The 21,056-nt window shown below is 44.2% G+C and overlaps 1 protein-coding gene across 1 annotated transcript in view; it reads right to left on the bottom strand.

Moving 5' to 3' along the window:
• LOC109872072 (adhesion G protein-coupled receptor L2-like) overlaps positions 1-21,056 on the bottom strand; it is a 111,606-nt gene that overhangs the window by 24,810 nt on the left and 65,740 nt on the right. Inside the window, 7 exon segments of the mRNA XM_031806820.1 lie at positions 1-105; positions 267-389; positions 3,654-3,837; positions 10,670-10,708; positions 12,179-12,358; positions 13,194-13,297; positions 15,687-15,989. The exon segment at positions 1-105 is cut by the window's left edge and continues 95 nt beyond it. Of these exon segments, the coding sequence (XP_031662680.1) occupies positions 1-105; positions 267-389; positions 3,654-3,837; positions 10,670-10,708; positions 12,179-12,358; positions 13,194-13,297; positions 15,687-15,989 (1,038 nt within the window).

The raw sequence follows: 21,056 nt of genomic DNA, 5'->3' as shown, positions 1-21,056 counted from the left end.
TCAGGTCTGAAAGGTTACGTCCTCCTCCTCCTCGGAGAGTGGCGTTCTCTGTACTGAGGAACCGGCCCAGGTGCTTATAGAGGACAAAAACCAGCTTGGCCACACCTGGGGGGAAAAATACACATTAGAATAAGATTTATGGTGGCATTGTGAATGTATAAAATTGCTTCTAATTTCTATACTTCGGCCACTGTCACAGTGCAATGCTCCTTCAGCGTGATCACATTCATTCATTTTTATTCATACACCCCCTCCCCTCTTGTTACCGTTTTTACTGTTGACTTTGACTGTGTTTGCAGACAGCTGAATGGAGGCTCCACCCTTGCTGGTCTGGGGGAACCTGAAGTCCTGCATCTGGCCATCAGTACTGAGCACATACACATCCAGCACTAAAAGAGGACGAGGAGAGGGGGAGGTAGCGGCGGGAGAGGAGCAGGAGGAGACGGAGAGAGGGGGAAGAGGAGGAGAGGGGGAGGTAGCGGCGGGAGAGGAGCAGGAGGAGACGGAGAGAGGGGGAAGAGGAGGAGAGGGGGAGGTAGCGGCGGGAGAGGAGCAGGAGGAGACGGAGAGAGGGGGAAGAGGAGGAGAGGGGGAGGTAGCGGCGGGAGAGGAGCAGGAGGAGACGGAGAGAGGGGGAAGAGGAGGAGAGGGGGAGGTAGCGGCGGGAGAGGAGCAGGAGGAGACGGAGAGAGGGGGAAGAGGAGGAGAGGGGAGGAAGAGGAGGAGAGAGGGGGAAGAGGAGGAGAGGGGAGGAAGGGAACGGTAGAGGTATATATTACTGACAGGTCACGTTTCAATAGCAACGCGCAGTGTTTAATAGAGCGTCGATATAAAGGTTGGGAAGTGTGAAAGAAGGGAGGAACCAGATCAAGTGTTCCAGCTAGAGAATCCAATCTCATTGTCAATATCCCATCCGGCACTATTTACTGTAAAAAAAAAAAAAGGATCTGAGCTGCTCCCCGTAACCCTGGCCTACAGAGCTCCTTATGGAGAGATGGGGAGGGAGAGAGCTCCTTATGGAGAGATGGGGAGGGAGAGAGCTCCTTATGGAGAGATGGAGAGGGAGAGAGAGAGAGAGAGAGAGAGAGCACAGCACCACCCAACCTGCTGAAGCATGAATGTCAAATATTCAGAAGATAAAAAATATCATTGGGCTTTTTCTTCCCCCTGTGGGTTCAGATAACTCTGGCCTCGCCAGCGAGCAAATCTCTGGAAAGCCTGCTAGATTCCTGCAGCAAACCCCTTGCCCTCTCTCTCGCTCCCTCTCTCTCTCGCTCTCCTCTCTGCTGTGCTGTGCCAGCTGCCGGATGGCTCTCTCTCTCTCTCTCTTTGATGTTTGGAATTACGGAGGGGTCAGGAGGACGCACGTATCAGCACACTCCCTCCTGTCAGAACCAGCCTCAACTTCCTCACCACAGATCGCTTTTGACACTCAGAGATGAGAAATTGTTCTCCCTCTGACATTTTTTCTCCTTTCCTTCGCTTCCTTCCTTCTTTCTCTCTTTCCCTCTATCCTAAACGCCCCCCCCCCACCACTTACCCCTCCCTTTTCTCTCCTCCTGCCCTTGATGTTCGCCTCAAGGTGCCATTTGTGTTTCAGCCTGAATCAGGAAACTATGTTAATTAGGAGTAGGGATCCTTTTGGGCTTCTCTCCTGCTGCTCATCAGGCGAGCTGCAGAGAAGACTGTCCCGGGGCCTCAGTCCTCACATAGCATTGTCAGAGATTGGGATAGTTCTACTAGCTATATTACTACTAGTAGAAATATATATATATATTTTAAATCTGTTGTTGAGGCCCTGTGTGCTAAAAGCACATAAACAGAGCCTGTTTGCAACGATTAACTATACATGGCGTGTATAGGCAAACGATTACATTTTGCATTAGCTGGCTGCAGTACATCTGGTTTTTGTTATCCGCTTGTAATTACCATTTACCGACAAAGGGTTAAGGCAGGGTTAGAGGACATAGCTACCGTATAGAATGCACTATATATACAAAGTATGTGGACACCCCCTTCAAATTAGTGGAGTCGGCTATTTCAGCCACACCCATTGCTGACAGCTTTATAAAATCGAACACACAGCCATGCTAGCTCCATAGACAAACATTGGCAGTAGAAAGGCCTTACTGAAGAGCTCAGTGACTTGCAACGTGGCACCGTCATAGGATGCCACCTTTCCAACAAGTCAGTTTGTCAAATTTCTGCCCTGCTAGAGCTGCCACGGTCCACTGTAAGTGCTGTTATTGTGAAGTGGAAATGCCTATGTGCAACAACGGCTCAGCCGCGAAATGGTAGGCCACACAAGCTCACAGAGCGGGACCGCCGAGTGCTGAAGTGTGTAGCACGTAAACATGGTCTGCGACACTCACTACCAAGTTCCAAACGTCCTCTGGAAGTGACGTCAGCACAAGAACTGTTAGTCGTGAGCTTCATAAAATGGGTTTCGATGGCCGAGCAGCCGCACACAAGCCTAACATCACCATGCGCGATGCCAAGCATCGGAGTGGTGTAAAGCTCGCCGCCTTTGGACTGGAGCAGTGGAAATGCGTTCTCTAGAGTGATTAATCACGCTTCACCATCTGGCAGTCCGACGGACAAATCTGTGTTTACAGGAGATTACAGGAGAACACTACTTGCCCCAATGCATAGCGCCAACTTTAAAGTTTAGTGGATGAGGAAAAATGGTCTGGGGTTGTTTTTCATGGTTCAGGCTAGGCCCTTTAGTTCCAGTGAAGGGAAATCTTAATTTTACAAAACACAATGACATTCTAGACAATTCTGTGCTTCAAACATTGTGGCAACAGTTTGGGGAAGGCCCTTTCCTGTTTCAGCATAACAATGCCTCCGTGCACAATGCGAGGTCCATACAGAAATGGTTTGCCGAGATCAGTGTGGAAAAACTTGACTGGCTTGCACAGAGCCCTGACCTCAACCCCATCGAACACCTTTTGGATGAATTGGAACGCCGACTGCTCATGATTTTTGGAATGAGATGCTCGACGTGCAGGTGTCCACATACTTTTGGTCATGTAGTGTATCAAATGATTCAATTGATTTTTCCATGAGAGGACCAGACAGTTCATCTTGCAGAACAAATTCAATGCCCCTACTTAACTATGCAAGAAAAAGGCAGCGGGGAACTCATAACCATAGCAACAAAGAGGCTTGTGTAGGGAAAATGACAGTTCACTGCACAAAGCTGACTTAAATGAATGAGATCACATTGCTAATAAACTGCCTGTGAGAACATATTAGCTTGCCTGGCGCTGAGCGAGACATCAAACCTCCTACTGTGACTTCAACTAAATTTGGTCTTTCTAAAAACCACTTTGCCTCTCTCCTGGAGGAATAGCTGTCCAGGTTCTTGTCTAGAATGAATAAGCCCATGGAAAAGAAGCCCTGGGGCCTAGCAGAAGTATGTTTCTACAGAATGGTTGTGAATGTTAACTTCCACTTCCTTGAACATAACAAACTGTAGAAAAAAAAAGGCAATTTTAGTACTGAGGTCAAAGTCATTTTCTTCCAAGACAGGGGGAGATAATACAAAGGAAAATAATCATTAAAACTGTGGATTGTAACTGGCAGACGTGTCTGTCTAGTTTTTCCTTTTATGAGTGATGGGCAGGGGGGGGTAGAAAAAACAAACATACTTATGTTGTCTGCAGGCACTTTGACTACAGCGGGTTCAATCAGGTTGTCGGCAAGGATGAAGGCGCCTTCCTCCAGGGTATCCAGTAACATGGTGGCGGCGTGCGTTTGCTCCGTGGAATTCATGTCTTCCCAGGACTTCAGGGCTTCCGGCCTCAGGAGGTTGTCAACCGTATCCACAATGGCCTGTATCCGTGGAAACAAGTCAAATGTCAGATCTTTGTCACTTAAAAAAGAAAAAAAAAGAAACATGTGATCCCTCATAACTTCTACTACTGGAAAAGGGGGCAAGAAGAGCATATGAAGCTGACGGCAAGTAAGGACAAGCGACAACCCAAAAAAAATCAAGATGATATGAAGATTCATTCAAATTAAAACATCACTTAAAGATGGCATGGTGGTCACAGAATGAAAACTACAGGATGTTGTCTCCCCACTTCCCTGGTTTAGACCCATTTATTTTCTTTTGAATAACAAAACTGTGCCAGAGGGGAAGTTCAAACACAAACCAAATGTTTTTCAAATGAATGGAGCAGTTCTTCCACAATAGTACTCGCTCGGGTTCCTGTTCTTTAGCATCTGATTTTTCCCAAAGAGCAATTATCTTCCTCTTCGCTAACAATAAATATATTCCATAACAGGATCTGGTCATTATGGCCTTGAAATGTGCAGCTTTTCCTTCCTAGAGGGGAAAATGTTATCAAGAAAATGAATCCATTTGTTTCATGGGTAGCAGTCAAAGTAAAGAAGGGCATAATTCTGCTTGTTTTCAATGGCAATCCTTTCATTTCCTGCTTGGCTGATAAGCAGTAAGTAAGCAAAACATTCCAAACCCTCACGAGCAAAAGTATCAAATGTTGATCAAAATGGAGGTCACTGTGACCCTGTGCAGGAGAGTTCACAACGTCCATGTAGCTTAGCATATCTATCTATATCCATATCCACACAGCAGCGCTAACGCTAGCCCCATTGATGACTCCCATGTAGCTTAGCATATCTATCTATATTCATATCCACACAGCAGCGCTAACGCTAGCCCCATTGATGACTCCCATGTAGCTTAGCATATCTATCTATATCCATATCCACACAGCAGCGCTAACGCTAGCCCCATTGATGACTCCCATGTAGCTTAGCATATCTATCTATATCCATATCCACACAGCAGCGCTAACGCTAGCCCCATTGATGACTCCCATGTAGCTTATCTACAGTGTATTCGGAAAGTATACAGACCCCTTCCCTTTTTCCACATTTTCTTACGTTACAGCTTTATTCTAAAATGGATAAAATATGTTTTGTTTGTTATCAATCTACACTCAATACCTCATAATGACAAAGCCAAAACAGCTTTTTAGACAAATTTTCTACATTTATTCAAAATAAAAAACAGATACCTTATTTACATACAGTACAAGTCAAAAGTTTGGACACACCTACTCATTCCAGGGATTTTCTTTATTTTTACTATTTTCCACATTGTAGAATAATAGTGAAGACATAAAAACTAAGAAATAATAATACAATAGGGAATCATGTAGGAAGCAAAAAAGTGTTAAACAAATATATGTTATATTTGAGATCTTCAAAGAAGCCACCCTTTGCCTTGATGACAGCTTTGCACATTCTTGGCATTCTCTCAACCAACTTCATGAGGTAGTCACCTGGAATGCATTTCAATTGTGCCTTATTAAAAGTTCATTTGTGGAATATCTTTCCTTCTTAATGCATTTGAGACCATCAGTTGTGTTATAAAGGGCTCCTGAGTGGCGCAGCGGTCTAAGGCACTGCATTTCAGTGCAAGAGGCGTCACTACAGTCCCAGGTTCGAATCCAGGCTGTATCACATCCAGCCGTGAATGGGAGTCCTATAGGGTGGAGCGCAATTGGCCCAGCTTGCCGGGGTAGGCTGTCATTGTAAATAAGAATTTGTTCTGAACAGACTTGCCTAGTTAAATTAAAACAGAAATTGTTGTGACAAGGTAGGGGTGGTATAGAGAAGATAACACTATTTGGTAAAATAACAAGTCCATATTATGGCAAGAACAGCTCAAATAAGCAAAGAGAAACGACAGTCCATCAATACTTTAAGATATGAAGGTTAGTCAATACAGAACATTTCAAGAACTTTGAAAGTTTCTTCAAGTGCAGGTGCAAAAACCATCAAGCGCTATGATGAAACTGGCTCTCATGAGGGCCACCACAGGAAAGGAAGACAGAGTTCCCTCTGCTGCAGAGGATGTTCATTCGAGTTAACTGCACCTCAGATTGCAGCCCAAATAAATGCTTCACAGAGTTCAAGTGACAGACACATCTCAACATCAAATGTTCAGAGGAGACTGCGTGAATCAGGCCTTCATGGTCGAATTGCTGCAAAGAAACCACTACTAAAGGACAACAATAATAAGAAGAGACTTGCTTGGTCCAAGAAACACAAGCAATGGACATTAGACCAGTGGAAATCTGTCTTTTGGTCTGATGAGATCAAATTTGAGATTTTTGGTTCCAACCGCCGTGTCTTTGTGAGACGCAGAGTAGGTGAGCAGATGATCTCCGCATAAGTAGTTCCTACCGTGAAGCATGGAGGAGGAGGTGTGATGGTGTAGGGGTGCTTTGCTGGTGACACTGTCAGTGATTTATTTTGAATTCAAGGCACACTTAACCAGCATGGCTACCACATCATTCTGCAGTGATACGCCATCCCTCCTTTTAGTTTGTGCTAAGTAGGACTATCATTTGTTTTTCAACAGGACAATGGCCCAGCACACCTCCAGGCTGAGTCAGGGCTATTTGACCAAGAAGGAGAGTGATGGAATGCTGCATCAGATGACCTGGCCTCTACAATCATCTGACCTCAACTCAATTGAGATCGTTTGGGATGAGTTGGATCGCAGAGTGAAGGAGAAGCAGCCAACAAGTGCACAGCATATGTGCGAACTCCTTCAAGACGGAAAATCATTCCAGGTAAAGCTGGTTGAGAGAATGCTAAGACTGTGCAAAACTGTCATCAAGACAAAGGGTGGCTACTTTTAAGAATCTAAAATATATTTTGAATTGTTTAACTCTTTTTTTGGTTCCATTTGCATTATTTCATAGTTTTGATGTCTTCACTATTATTGTACAATGTAGAAAACAGTAAAAACAAAGAAAAACCCTTGAATGAGTAGGTGTTTCTAATCTTTTGACTGGTACTGTATTTAAAATCAAAATTTAGCTCAGGTGCATCCTCTTTTGATGGATCATTCTTGAGATATTTCTACAACTTGATTGGAGTCCACCTGCAGTAAATTCAATTAATTGTACATAATTTGCAAAGGTGCACACCTGTCTATATAAGGTCCCACAGTTGACAGTGCATGTCAGAGCGAAAACCAAGCGATGAGGTTGAAGGAATTGTCTGTAGAGCTCCAAGACAGGATTATGTCGAAGCACATATCTGGGGAAGGGTATCAAAACATTTATGCAGCATTGAAGGTCCCCAAGAACAAAGTGGCCTCCATCATTCTTAAATTGAAGAAGTTTGGAACCACTAAAACGCTTCCTAGAGCTGGCCGCCCGGCCAAACTGAACAATCGGGGGAGAAGGGCCTTGGTCAGGGAGGTGAACAATAACCCGATGGTCACTCTGAGTTCTAGACTTTCTCTGTGGAGACGGGAGAACCTTCCAGAAGGACAACTATCTCTGCAGCACTCCACCAATCAGGCCTTGATGGTAGAGTGTCCAGATGGAAGCCACTCCTCAGAAAAGGAACGTGACAGCCCGCCTGAAGTTTGCCAAAATGCATCAAAGGACTCTCAGACCATGAGAAACAAGATTCTCTAGTCTGATGAAACCAAGATTGAACTCTTTCACCTGAATGTCAAGCGTGACGTCTAGAGGAAACCTGGCACCATCCCTATGGTGAAGGATGGTGGTGGCAGCATCATGCTGTGGGGATGTTTTTCAGCGGCAGGGAATGGAAGACTAGTCGGGATCAAGGGAAAGATGAACAGAGCACAGTACAGAGAGATCCTTAATAAAAACCTGCTCCAGAGCGCTCAGGACCTCAGACTGGGGCGAAGGTTCACCTTCCAACAGGACAACGACCATAAGCACAAAGCCAAAACAACGCACGAGTGGCTTCAGGACAAGTCTCTTAATGTCCTTGAGTGGCCCGGCCAGAGCCCGGACTTGAACCCGATCGAACATCTCTGGAGAGACCTGAAAATAGCTGTGCAGCAATGCTCTCCATCCAACCTGACAGAGTTTGAGAGGCTCTGCAGAGAAGAATGGAAGAGTCCTCAAATACAGATGTGCCAAGCTTGTAGCATCATACCCAAGAAGAATCAAGGTTGTAATCGCTGCCAAAGGTGCTTCAACAAAGTACTGAGTAAAGGGGCTGAATACTTTTGTAAAATTGATATCAGTTTTTTTTTATATATATATATATATATATATATATATATATATATATTTTTTTTTAACATTTCCTAAAATAAAAATATATGTTTTTGCTTGTCATTATGGGGTATTGTGGTTAGATTGATGAGGGATAATTTTTTGTTGTGATTTTAGAATAAGGCTGTAATGTAGCAGAATGTGGAAAAAAAGCCAAGGTAAATTGCTAGCTAGCATTAAACTTATCTTATAAAAAACAATAAATCAATCATAATCACTAGTTATAACTGTCAACACATGGTTGATGATATTACTAGTTTATCTAGCGTGTCCTGCATATAATCGATGCGGTGCGCATTCGCGAAAAAGGACTGTCGTTGCTCCAACGTGTACCTAACCATAAACATGAATGCCTTTCTTAAAATCAATACACAGAAGTATATATTTTTTAAACCTGCATATTTAGCTAGAAGAAAGGTTATATTAACCAGGTGAAATTGTGTCACTTCTCTTGCGTTCATTGCATGCAGAGTCAGGGTATATGCAACAGTTTGGGATGCCTGGCTCATTGCGAACTAATTTGCCAGAATTTTACGTAATTATGACATAACATTGAAGGTTGTGCAATGTAACAGCAATATTTAGACTTAGGGATGCCATCCGTTAGATAAAATACGTAACGGTTCCGTATTTCACTGAAAGAGTTTTGTTTTCGAAATGATAGTTTCCGGATTCAACCATATTAATCACCCAAGGCTCGTATTTCTGTGAGTTATTATGTTATAATTAAGTCTATGATTTGATATAGCAGTCTGACTGAGCGATGGTAGGCACCAGCAGGCTCGTAAGCATTCATTCAAGGAGCACTTTCGTGCGTTTTTCCAGCAGCTTTTCGCAATGCTGTTTATGACTTCAAGCCTATCAACTCCCGAGATTAGGCTGGTGTAAACGATGTGAAATGGTTAGTTAGTTAGCTGATATCCATACCCACACAGCAGCGCTAACGCTAGCCCATTGATGACTCCCATATATAGCTGATATCCATACCTACACAGCAGCGCTATCCCTACAGATAAACATAGCCATCAGCATAATTTCCCCACAAATCCATATCAACCCCATGACCCGATAAACCAGTGACAATTTAACCACAGGTGACATTAACCACTGCAGAGGCCCAGGCTACACTATAGTGGTAATTAGCCAATAACAACGGTCACTCAATGTACCAATTAGTGCAAAGCTGTGATTATCATCCACACACACACTAATTGACCATAGGCACAATTACCCTTTTGTCTGGATTAACCAGTGGGGCGAATAAACACTGTAGTCCCTCGCTATCACACCAGACTGATGATTAACCAATCAACACAACAAGTAAACCAACCACACGGCTGGCTACCATTATTACCTAGAGCTATGATATGCCTACAAGCCCAGTCAGAGTTGGATAGGATAGGAAGAGAGTGAAGGAGTCAGAGTAGCAGTAGTGATTTCAGGGCTAGGGCCGTTACACCTCAGACAAACAAATCAAAACTTGTAGGCATGAAGAATGAGGAACAAAAAAAGAAATACAAATAATCGTTGTCTTTAATTTGCGGCAGCATTAGAACAAAGAAAAAAATAACTCTGTTCTGATTGAGTCCTCTTTAATTTATATAATTCTCGCCTGGGTGGCGGCCCCACCACACACCAATCACAAAGGGTGTTACCCAAGATGCCCTACAGTGAGCAGGAAACGCTTGGGTGGTGGTGGTGGTGCTGACTTCACTTACATTGCCTATTGATGAATAAAGAAGACACCCGTAAATCAAGTTGACGGTGACATGCAGTGTATCCCAATGTCTCACAGTAAAAGAGACCTCAGTAAAAACAGCCCTAACTCATGGTGAAGAATGCTCCCACCAGTCAAACATAGAGACTGAAGAGAGAGACAGAGGTCTGAGGAGGCTGGTTAGTTTCGTGCAAGGCAGGCCCACTGTGTTTACGCCAGAACCGCTTCTTTCAACAGGACCTGCTCTCAGATTATAAACTCCGAGGAAAGGAAAATGGCATGAAGAGAGAAAGGAATGAAAAGACCCAACAAATCCTATATGAACACAAACACATTAATGGGACTGAAAATGAATCCATCAAACAAACACAAAAATTGGCACTTTTGTCAGCGAGAGGAGGAACAAGGAGAGGCTGGAAATGGTAAAGTGAAAAACTGAGTACACTGCCACTTTGATCAAACTTCTGGCTGACAGGGAGCTACAATTACGGCCGTGGGAAGGCAATTACTCATACAACGCACAAAGAGGGAGGGGAATAGAGAGAGATAAGAGATAGGAGAGATATTGACTTACAGACAGACAGACAGGCAGCGATATTGACAGACAGGCAGGCAGATCGACAGACCAGACAGACAGGTGAGTTGAGGGGTAGAGAGATAGATGGACATACCGTCAGGCTAGCAGACACACAGGCAAATAGACAGGCTGGCAGATGCACAAGCAGAGAGACAGGTGGAGAAGCAGATGTGTTTTGCATACAGACAAGCCAGCAGATAATCACAGACAGACAAGACACCAACGTTTCATGCTACTGAGCATATTGTGGATAGGTCCACCTTTGTGGAACCAGCAGACATACAGTACCTTCATATATGCCCTGCAAGTCCTCTCTCTCTTTTGAAGCTTTTTAACACAAAGTGAGGATTAAGAACAAGAGGCACACTATTAGGAAGCAAAAGAGCTCGGAGGGAAAAGGAGGTTAGTCTATGTCTTTAGAAAACAGATATCCTAAAATACACCACTTATCCATCAGGATGGAAATGGTAATATATAAACCTTATGTTAGGTAGATGAAATAAGAAGCTCACTGTGTATTATGCAACACATTCTATAATGTGTTTGGGGAAGCTGTATCTAGCTTCCATAACGACAAGGGCGTGGCCGGCCAAGACAGAGCTGCACAGCATAGATGGGGAATCGCTGAGATAAAATTCCTACGCTTTGCATTAACAATGTTTTATAAAGCACTGAGAAAATAAACTAAGCAGGAGATGGTCATTTGGATTCCACGGCACTGAGGTTATAACAGTATGCCGGCTTTGGGTTTTATTGTGGAGCCTTTTGTTGAATGGTCTCCGCCTCAGTCAAAGGAAAATGCTTCATTATTCCCACAGCTAGCTACATCGTGGCTGCAGGAGTATAGTACTGTGCAGTTTTAAGAAAGTACAGCCAGAACATAGACCGAAAGATTCAGTCTAGGACTAGCTAACCCAAAAGTAACCAAGACAACACTACCCTGGTGCCTTTTGGTCCAAATCATTTCACTTTTAGGTTCTGAATAGTACTGTAAAACCGGAATTCATTTCACTTTTAGGTTCTGAATAGTACTGTAAAACCGGAATTCATTTCACTTTTAGGTTCTGAATAGTACTGTAAAACCAGAATTCATTTCACTTTTAGGTTCTGAATAGTACTGTAAAACCGGAATTCATTTCACTTTTAGGTTCTGAATAGTACTGTAAAACCGGAATTCATTTCACTTTTAGGTTCTGAATAGTACTGTAAAACCGGAATTCATTTCACTTTTAGGTTCTGAATAGTACTGTAAAACCGGAATTCATTTCACTTTTAGGTTCTGAATAGTACTGTAAAACCGTAATTCATTTCTCCATATGACTGTCGCCAGGGGCGCAACTTTGGTTTTAGAAGTTGGTGATGGTGGAGAGGAGTTATTATTTGTGTTGGCTAGCGAGGGACTGCAATCCATCAGCTCGAAGTCAGAGCTGCCAGGTGAGAAGGCTGTGTTTCAGAACCCAGTAATTACTAAGAAGAGGTGGGGCTGGAAGAATGAGCTTCCTCCCTCTCCACAGCCACAGCTCCCCCTATGGGCTGGGCCGGCCTCTCCTCCCCCTCCTCCCCCTAACCTCACCTGGAAGGAGAAGTGTGGGGAGGGCTAATGAGTGGGTTAACCTATGTAGAGTCAAAAGGTGGAGCAAAGCGAGGGCAGGAGAGGAGGAAATACTACCCACCCAGAGATATACGTATGTTTATACAATGTACGGCTCTCGTACTAACTAGCCTACCTGAGGTCACATATACTCGGATTTATGAACTCAAATCGTCTGCTAAATGACATAAATTGTTTTATATTACCTTGTTGAAGCTACGCCCAGCGGAGTCCTTTTCGCATAGCTCCTGGAGCTGAGCGTCCAGGATGTCCACCAGCTGCTCCATGAGACGCACTGACGAGCTGATGTCACCGGCGAACACTGGACCCTGTGTGTGGTGGGCCAGCTCATTGGCTAGGTTAGCCGCATTCTCCCCACTACGGATCTGGAGTTGGAGGAAAAACTGCAATATTAAAGGTCCGGTTTAAGCTTTTAATTACTTGTTTCCTACTAAATACTGTACCTGGTATGTGGTATGTTAACTATGTGCTGGATACTTAAGGATATAATGGATACTTAAGCAATAAGTCAAGAGGGGGTGTAGTATATGGCCAATATACCACGGCTAAGGGCTGTTCTTATGCACGACGCAACGCGCAGTGCCTGGACACAGTCCTTAGCCGTGGTATATTGGCCATATACCACAAACCCTTGTGCCTTATTGCTATTATAAACTGGTTACCAAAGTAATTAGAGCAGTAAAAATAAATGTTTTGTCATACCCGTGGTATACGGTCTGATATACCACGGCTGTCAGCCAATCAGCATTCAGAGGTTGAACCACCCAGTTTATAATACTGATTTAAATGTGGATAAAGGAAGAAAACAGCAGAGCAGGAAAAGGCTCATGGTCATTGGTGAAACATCTTTGGATGATAGGCATCACAGAGTCAGGTAAGGTACAGGTAATGTATCACATACTGATTTAAACTCAAATCAATATTAATGCTGCAAGCTATAGCCCACAGAAAGCAATCCACAGTGTGCAAGAAAAATATAAACAAATGTGCATTAAATGTGTATTTTGTTTACATCTATAAGGCATTCAGTGGAATACAGTATATGTATGGGCAAGCCTCTTATTTAGTGTTGAAACCAACCAGGTGCCATAAAATGACAGATACACCGTGCCCTTTCAGATAAAGTAGAAGAAGAAAGCTGATGTGTTTTGTTCCTTCCATCGCTGTCACCAGAGCCATGGGGGGACATTGTTGACCAACCTTTTGTGCCACTTGAGTGACCCAGTGGGAGGTACAGTTGCTGAGGTCAGGTCCCTTTGGGTTCCAGGTCCCCCCTGCCACCGTGCAGAGGTAGGAGGCAATGCCTGGAGAAACGCACAACAAAGACAACCATTACACAACCCTATTGTCTGTTTTTAATGTATGTGTGCATTTGTTTGTGTACATTTCTGTAACGTTGCTGACCACTACCATCTTGAACAGTTCTCTCTATCAAAAGAAATTGCATCACAATGAGTACAGCCTGTTTAAATAAAGGTAAAATAAAATGTATTTAACAGAGGTTAGGCCAACTCTTCACCCTCCTACCATTCCTGTCCTCCTCTCAACAAGTTTCTCAGGAAAAACAAACAACTGAGGTCAGCCGCGGTCAAAAAAGCAATGATGCAAAAAGTGGCTGACCAGTAGGAACCAGAAAGGTTGCCAGCTTTGTACTGTCTAAAAGCGGACACTGAACAGTGAGATATTCTCATACAGTTCATCTTTATACTGTAGGAATCATTGTCTGTCTTCTTAGTCTAATTCAGTGGTATCCAAAGTTGGGGTTAGGAACTGCAGTGAGTGCCCCCCCCCCAAATTAAAAAAATAAATAAAATCCATTAAGTACATTTATTTACTGCTTTCTTTTGAAAATTAAATTAATTTAAGGTTATTTGTTGATGTAAAAATCTACATACATTTGACAGATTTTAAAAGGTTGTGTAATTATATTTGGGATTAGGGTGTGGTCGCGAGAAATTCTTGGGGGGAAAAATGGGGTCCCCAGAAATTCCATCAGTAAAAAATGGGTTCCCTGTTGAAAAGGTTTGAATATACCACAGGTCTAATTGCTGGTTGTCAATTAATAAAGTTGCCATTACCAGTGGAGGGTCCTCAGAGGAGGACCATCCTCCTCATTGAATTTGACAAAATAAATAAAAAATTTAAAATTTACAAAGTTATCCTTTTTAGATAAAACAATATATATTTATAATCACATCACCAAATGATTTATAAAAACACGCTATTTTGCAATGAAGGCCTACAGTAGCTTCAACAGCACTGTGGGGTAGCACCATAGGGTAGCACCATGGTGTAGTCAGAGGACAGCCATCGACTTCAATACAAAACCTAGGAGACTCATGGTTCTCATCACCTTCCATAGACTTACACAGCAATTATGACTTCTGGAAGACGTCCTCGAACCTATCAGAGCTCTTGCAGCATGAACAGACATGTTGTCCACCCAATCAAAGAATCAGATAATTAATCTAGTACTGAAAACATAGCCTACAGCTAGCTAGCACTGCAGTGCATAAAATGTGGTGAGTCGTTGACTCAAAGAGAGAGAAAGACAATACTTTAACAGTTTTGAACAAATTCATTTCTTCCAAAATGAAGGAGAAGCAAGAGAGAGTCCTTTTTTTCCCTTTCAGATTCACTTAGCTAGCAAATGCAGCTTGCTAGTTTAGCCTACTCAAACAGAGGGATGCTATGTTAGTTAGCTGGCTATGACTATCCAACACAACACTGGAACTCTTCCAAGTTAAGGTAAGCATTTGGTATTACTCATTTATTACCAGCAGGGCCTGCCTGTGTAAGTGCTAAACTGCTTACTGACTGTACACTAACATCACTGCACAATTGTAGGTTAATTGACTACGATGTTACTTTAGCTAATATGGTGACAACGATGTAAGCTGTGTATTGCGATTATGATATGGTTTGGCTTGTAAAGATTTTTCCACCTGGTCACACACAGCTGGTCATGTGTTAGATGCGAGAGGGAATCAAATGTGGCTGCTATGAAAGTGAACTATGTTTACACGTGATCAGGGATGTATTCATTTAGCCAGTTCTGTTGAAAAAAACTAATGGAACAAAACATACCTGAATATGTCCAACAGAAACACTAATTTGCAGATTCTGGGCTAATGATTACACCCTATATCAGCTAGATGCATTCAAGAGTTTGAGGGGTATAGGGGACATTCAGTATCATGTAGTAGCCTAAACCTATCGCTGTTCCATTGAACTGGGTGAATGGGATATGAATGAGAGTCATCCAACATGCTGTAATAGAAATAAGGCCATGCTCATGAAAAGAAAATCATCCTCCCTCATCTTAAACTGCATTGACCGCCACTGCTCTGTACCGTATATATTACTGAATTCTTTGTAAGCCTTGATGCCCTGCATGTCTGCATTCCATATTATTGAAAAAACAATGATAATATACATCCCCTTACGCCACCACATTATACATGATCTTACTGTTTATTTTATCTTCCTATATTGTCTGTTTGGCCCTATTAGCATATTGTAGGTAATGAATATCACATGTTGGGACCTTGTCCAATGTAAGGTAGGCTATGTGAAAGACAATGTCTAAACACACTAATAAGCACAAACACATTCATACACAGAGGACCACCCCCCCCCCCCCCCCCCCACCCCCCCCACCCCCACCCCCACCATCCTGGTTCCCGATAGTACCTCTGGTTCCTTTGGGGCAGGGTCTCTCCACGGTGACTCCAGTGTGTGTCTGGGGCCAGGAAATGCCTCTCTTCGTTGTTCCCTCACAGAAGCGCCTGGGGGTGGGGGGGATCTCTGGAGCGGTGGGGTCAGCCGTCCCATGGGGGTCCTCCGCTGGGTTTCCCGCCTCTCTCTCTCTCCCATCCCTGGGGTCAGCCAGAATCGTGGTGTTAACTGGGCCTTTGACTGTGGACGTGGTGGTGGTGATGAGAGTGGTGGTCTCAGGCAGGGCTGATGAGAGGGAGACATCTTTTGTAGTTGGCACTAGGAGAGGATGAGAGGGAAGAGTGGTGGTTATAGCTTTCATAAAAAACCCAGCCTTACCTTGAACTCCCTTCATACATTTCAGACGTACATCAGATACATCAGTCAGCAGAGAAAGTTCAAGGTAGTTTCACTGTTTAAGTTCCACCCCACCAGAAGGGGTGGCTGCTCTACTCCACACATCAACTGGAGACGACCCATACATTCCTGGAGACACAGAGTCTACTGCAGCACTCGGGTATTACTCTCTGTTCTGTTTCTGCTCCAGCACAGGAAGCACAAAGTCAGGAGGAGGAAACCTGCAAACGCTACACCAGGGTTTCACAAAAACCCGGTCCTGGGGCCCCACCTGAACTACACAATTGATTCAAATAACAAACAAGCTTTGGTTATTTGAGTCAGTAGTGTAGTGCTGGGTCAAAAACCAACACGTGCACCCAGGGGCGACCCCAGCACCCAGGGGAAACCCCAGCACCCAGGGGCGACCCCAGCACCCAGAGGCGACCCCAGCACCCAGGGGAAACCCCAGCACACAGGGGCGACCCCAGCACCCAGGGGAAACCCCAGCACACAGGGGCGACCCCAGCACCCAGGGGAGACCCCAGCACCCAGGGGCGACCCCAGCACCCAGGGGCGACACCAGCACCCAGGGGCGACCCCAGCACCCAGGGGCGACCCCAGCACCCAGGGGGAAACCCTGCACTACACTATCTCAGACTATTTTTACCTTTACCCAATCCCCAAAATAACGAGAGGTCAGGTCGTGTAGCAGCATCTGCCTGGCTCTCCTGGGAGTGGCTGATTAAATGTCAACAGGGAAGACAAAGCCTGCCTGCATTTTACTTTTTTCTTGTTCGTTTCATCTCTCTCTTTGATAAAGCCGGTGTGGGCAAAAACCATACCTCAGCGATAATGCTCTGCTGATGAATTCAATGCACAGCTATAAAGACAATCTGTGTAGGTGTGTGTAGTAACCAAGAAGGGGTAGTCTGTAGCCTTTTTTTTACAGTCTCTACCCATTTGTGTGATCACAGAACTGTGAATGTACAGTAGACATCTATTTGAATGAAAGAGGCAAATAGGAAAATAGATATAAAAAGGGTACAGAGAAAACAGTTTATCGTGCATGCTTGGGTGTGCTTTGCAGCCCGCGTATATGAGGCAGTGACTGTGTGCATGACTACACTGGTTGCCTCTTGCCTTACTGATCTTATATTATATCCACGGCCACACGATCGCTGGCGCTGATAAGAGGCAGCTTCCCAGAATGAGGTCTGCTACTGTGAAAGTCCCGCAGTGCCGTCTTCAGAGGCCCACGGTGCTTCAGGGAAAAGGCAATATCATGCTATCTGACACCCCATCATCAAACACATATCTCCATTTCCCCCCCGACCTGAATGGTGAGAATGCCCACATTTAGAGTCTGAGCTCTGGAGCTAATCAGACCATCAGGAGACTGGTCGTCTTTGTTTTGTGTTTCCATTTCAGTGAAATCTGGAAGTTCATTACAAAGCCCTGTCTGTGTCTGTCTGTGTTTACGACAGGCTTTTCAAAAAAAGACCTCAAGGGTGCATAAACAACAATGCATTAAATCTAGCTGGACCCCGCGTTTCTCAGAAAAATGGGGAGGGAAAAAGTGGCCCAGGCAGCGACACATTTCGGATATATATATATTTTTTTAAATCACAGCCAGGATCAACCTTGTTGCAATGTTGTTGTGTTATGACATTTCATTCAATGACCTTTTCTCCCCTGGCAGGAGCAGTGTTTAATTGGGCTGTCCATCTGTCGGTCAGCTACTCACTCACTCACGTTTCTGAGCACTGAGCATGGATGCAAATGAGCGTCTGACATATGTCCAGTTTATTGTTGTGTGAACAGATGTTGAGAGGAGGTCTCTTATGAATATTTGACATTCATGCTGCAGCAGGTTGTGTGGTGGTGTTCTCTCTCCCAGTCTCCCTGTGGACACGCAAGAGGCTGTGAGAGAATAAAGACTTAAAAGGGAATCTACGAAACACCATACTGAGAGAAAGACACTCATACCAGAGTCACCATTCTAAGGAGACTATCATAGCTACTGATAAGCACTGGAATCCTGGTCTAGTTGTAGTTTGCTAGCGCCTGAACTTGACCTCTCGGCCCCTTTGTCTCTGCAGTGGCAGATAAATAAACAAATAAGGTAAATATAACAAGCCTAAACCACTTGTCAAAGAGGACCATCTTCCCGTTACATTTCTCTTGATGTCGCCATCCACCGCCCTCCCGCACTCTGTCATTTTCTTTTGATTATGACGAGTCATTTCACAGATGGTGGTTGAAAGCAGTGGGTCCTCTGCCAGCACTCAGGCCAGAGAGGGGCCACCTCAATTAGCTGTCATTTCACTCAAGAGCTAGTTAAAGTCCCTCTGGGTGGGGGAGGCAGACGGCTAGGACACTCTGGGTGGCATATGTTGAGTGATGTCTGTTATAAATAACACGAGGTGCTCAGAGGTTGAGTAGCACTCTGAAAAATGCACGGTGTCGGGAGTTTCGGGAACTTTTGAAAACTGAATAGAATGAACTAGATATAATGGAATTGACAGCAGTGGAATGGGGGCCATTGAGAAAGCAAATAAATGGTTAGGCAACACACTGTGCACTAAAAAAATGTATGTCGGAACATGCAAAAACTAAATAGAATAAACTATACACAAATCGCCAGCAAGTAATGGGGCACTTCAAGGGAGTGAGGAAAGGGTTAAGCAATACTCTCCACTAATGATAAATAAAGATGAAGCTAGAGTTCTATATTTTAACATCACCGCAGGGCACTTTTCTTACTCTCCACTAATGAAATACTAATAAGATGATCAGAGGCATAGCTACTCTATGCTGTTTGTCTAAGCTAGCCCTATTGGTTGAAGGCCAAGTCCCAACTCCCGAAAAGCCAGACTTCTCATTTCCTCTGGAAAGGACACGTTTTGCCATTATCTCTGAAGAATTGAGGATTCGACATGAAACGGTTGTTTAGGAAAGTTTGACAGGGAAGCAACATAATAACAGGCCATCAGTGTGTCTGTGGGTGGCGTGGAAGAAGCAGACGTCGTGTGACTCTCGCTCTCTCTGCAGAAAGAAGCTGTTTCAGTCTCTACGGCAACTCAAGGTTTGTTTGGGAATCAATGATTGTCGAAATGAAAGGGTTGATTAAATACTCGATCGACTGAATGAAAATGTCAAAAATGCTGAGTGTCCACTACATCGGCGTTAACAATAGATTCAATAATTAAGCAACGTCTCAGTGAACTTCCAAATGTCAGAGTCCTCCAAAAACCTGGTGGCGGTGTTACATTCTCTTAATTCACACAGTGTTTTTCAAAGTGTGAATCTGGCCATCTAACGAGGACTGCAATAAGAGGCCAAAACAGCCTGTACCAAACTGTTGGACGCGACACCACCAGCCTACACTGCAACGCCATGAATAACGAATGGTGTGAGGGTGAGTGAGTGTGTGTGTGTGTGTGTGTGTGTGTGTGTGTGTGTGTGTGTGTGTGTGTGTGTGTGTGTGTGTGTGTGTGTGAATGTATGTGTGTCTGCGAGTCTGCGAGTGTCAACGTGTGTGTGTGCATCCATCCGTGCGTTTTAAGCTTAGCCATTTCCAGTCAGCCAGACAGTCTCCCTCTCTCTCTGAATATCTCAAACTTATAAAGGGAGCCACAACTGTGGTGTTGCTTTTTTGAAGATCCCTACGCCAGACCAGTAGCTAATGACAGAGAGAAACAACAAAACCCAGAAGACATGAATATTACATTCGCTTGTTTTTACGCAGTCTCATCCTGCTCTGCGTGAGCCCGTGTGACGTGCTGATGTGAACATCAGTTCCGTGTAGCTAGTAGCTCCCGTAATGGGTCTAAGTGAACCCTCAGGTCACATAGCCCTTTCTGCCCTGGGAAGACAGTTTTTTCCTGGCTTTGTTTTTAGTACAACTTGGAATAACTCATGGGTCTTTCTGGCAGAAAAAGGCAGCAACCACTGCCATCACACAGTGGATCAAGTAAATAACTGAAAAGGCGTAGGTTGTTTTACTCCTAATGTGTTCTTATTACCTGTATTTACTGGACCAGGGCGATTACCACATCAAGCACTGCTGTGGCATTGCTGTGGCATTGCTGTGGCATTGCTGTGGGCGTTATTGACAGTTGTTCTTAAAGATCAAGAGACAGAAAAAGCTCTGCCAATGCCAGACAGGATTTGGATCCATGTGGTCTGATTTACGAGAGCTGAAACTGAACACTGGGGCCACCTCATTACTACCGAAGGGAACACCAGGCCATGGAGCCACTTTGAGAGAGAAAGGTAGCTAGCACAAAATATACTGTGCAGCTATGAACACTCTCTCTTCCAGTTCTTTAAAATGTCCACTTGAAGTCACACATTCCAATCCACCAATCAGGAAGTCAGACTCATGAAGACTTGTGCCATGGCAACAAGAGGAACAAATGGAGGCGTTCCAACTATCCGCCTGGCACCTTGACCTCTGACACGCACACACGCACACGCACACACACACACCCTTGACTCCGGTCTGCATGACTCTCCTTGCTGATGTGTTAATTCCTTCTGATCCACTAAGCGGCAAGGACTCACGTGATCTGGTAAATATTCCCTTTGTTTCTCTGCTTCAAAGAGTATAAAGCCTCACTGTGTGTCAGTCACGATACAATTTATTAATGAGCCCAGCAAGTGCTTCTTCATCGTGCTACACGTCGATGCAAAGTTTAAAAAGCATTCAAATAAATATGCATTACTGAGTTTTATAAGCAGCCAAATTGAATGAGCAGAACGTCGATAGAGCGAGGCAAGACGAGGTGCTTTAGGACATTAGCACGTTTTGTGAGGCAGAAGGAGATCTAGTCGATTAGAATCTCCCTAACTAGCCTTTTCCATGTGTGCAGTGGCATGGTCGGCGACTCAGCTGTGCCTTTCTTCTCCTTGGGTTGTTGGATCTCTCCATGTGGCTAAACCCCACAGTTCTCCATTGGCCCAGTTCCTCTCAGTGAAGGCATTCATTTAACACTCCTCTTTTTT

Source organism: Oncorhynchus kisutch, linkage group LG27 (genome assembly GCF_002021735.2).
Source record: "Oncorhynchus kisutch isolate 150728-3 linkage group LG27, Okis_V2, whole genome shotgun sequence".
Lineage (NCBI taxonomy): Eukaryota > Metazoa > Chordata > Actinopteri > Salmoniformes > Salmonidae > Oncorhynchus > Oncorhynchus kisutch.
This window is presented reverse-complemented; position numbering and strand designations above follow the sequence as displayed.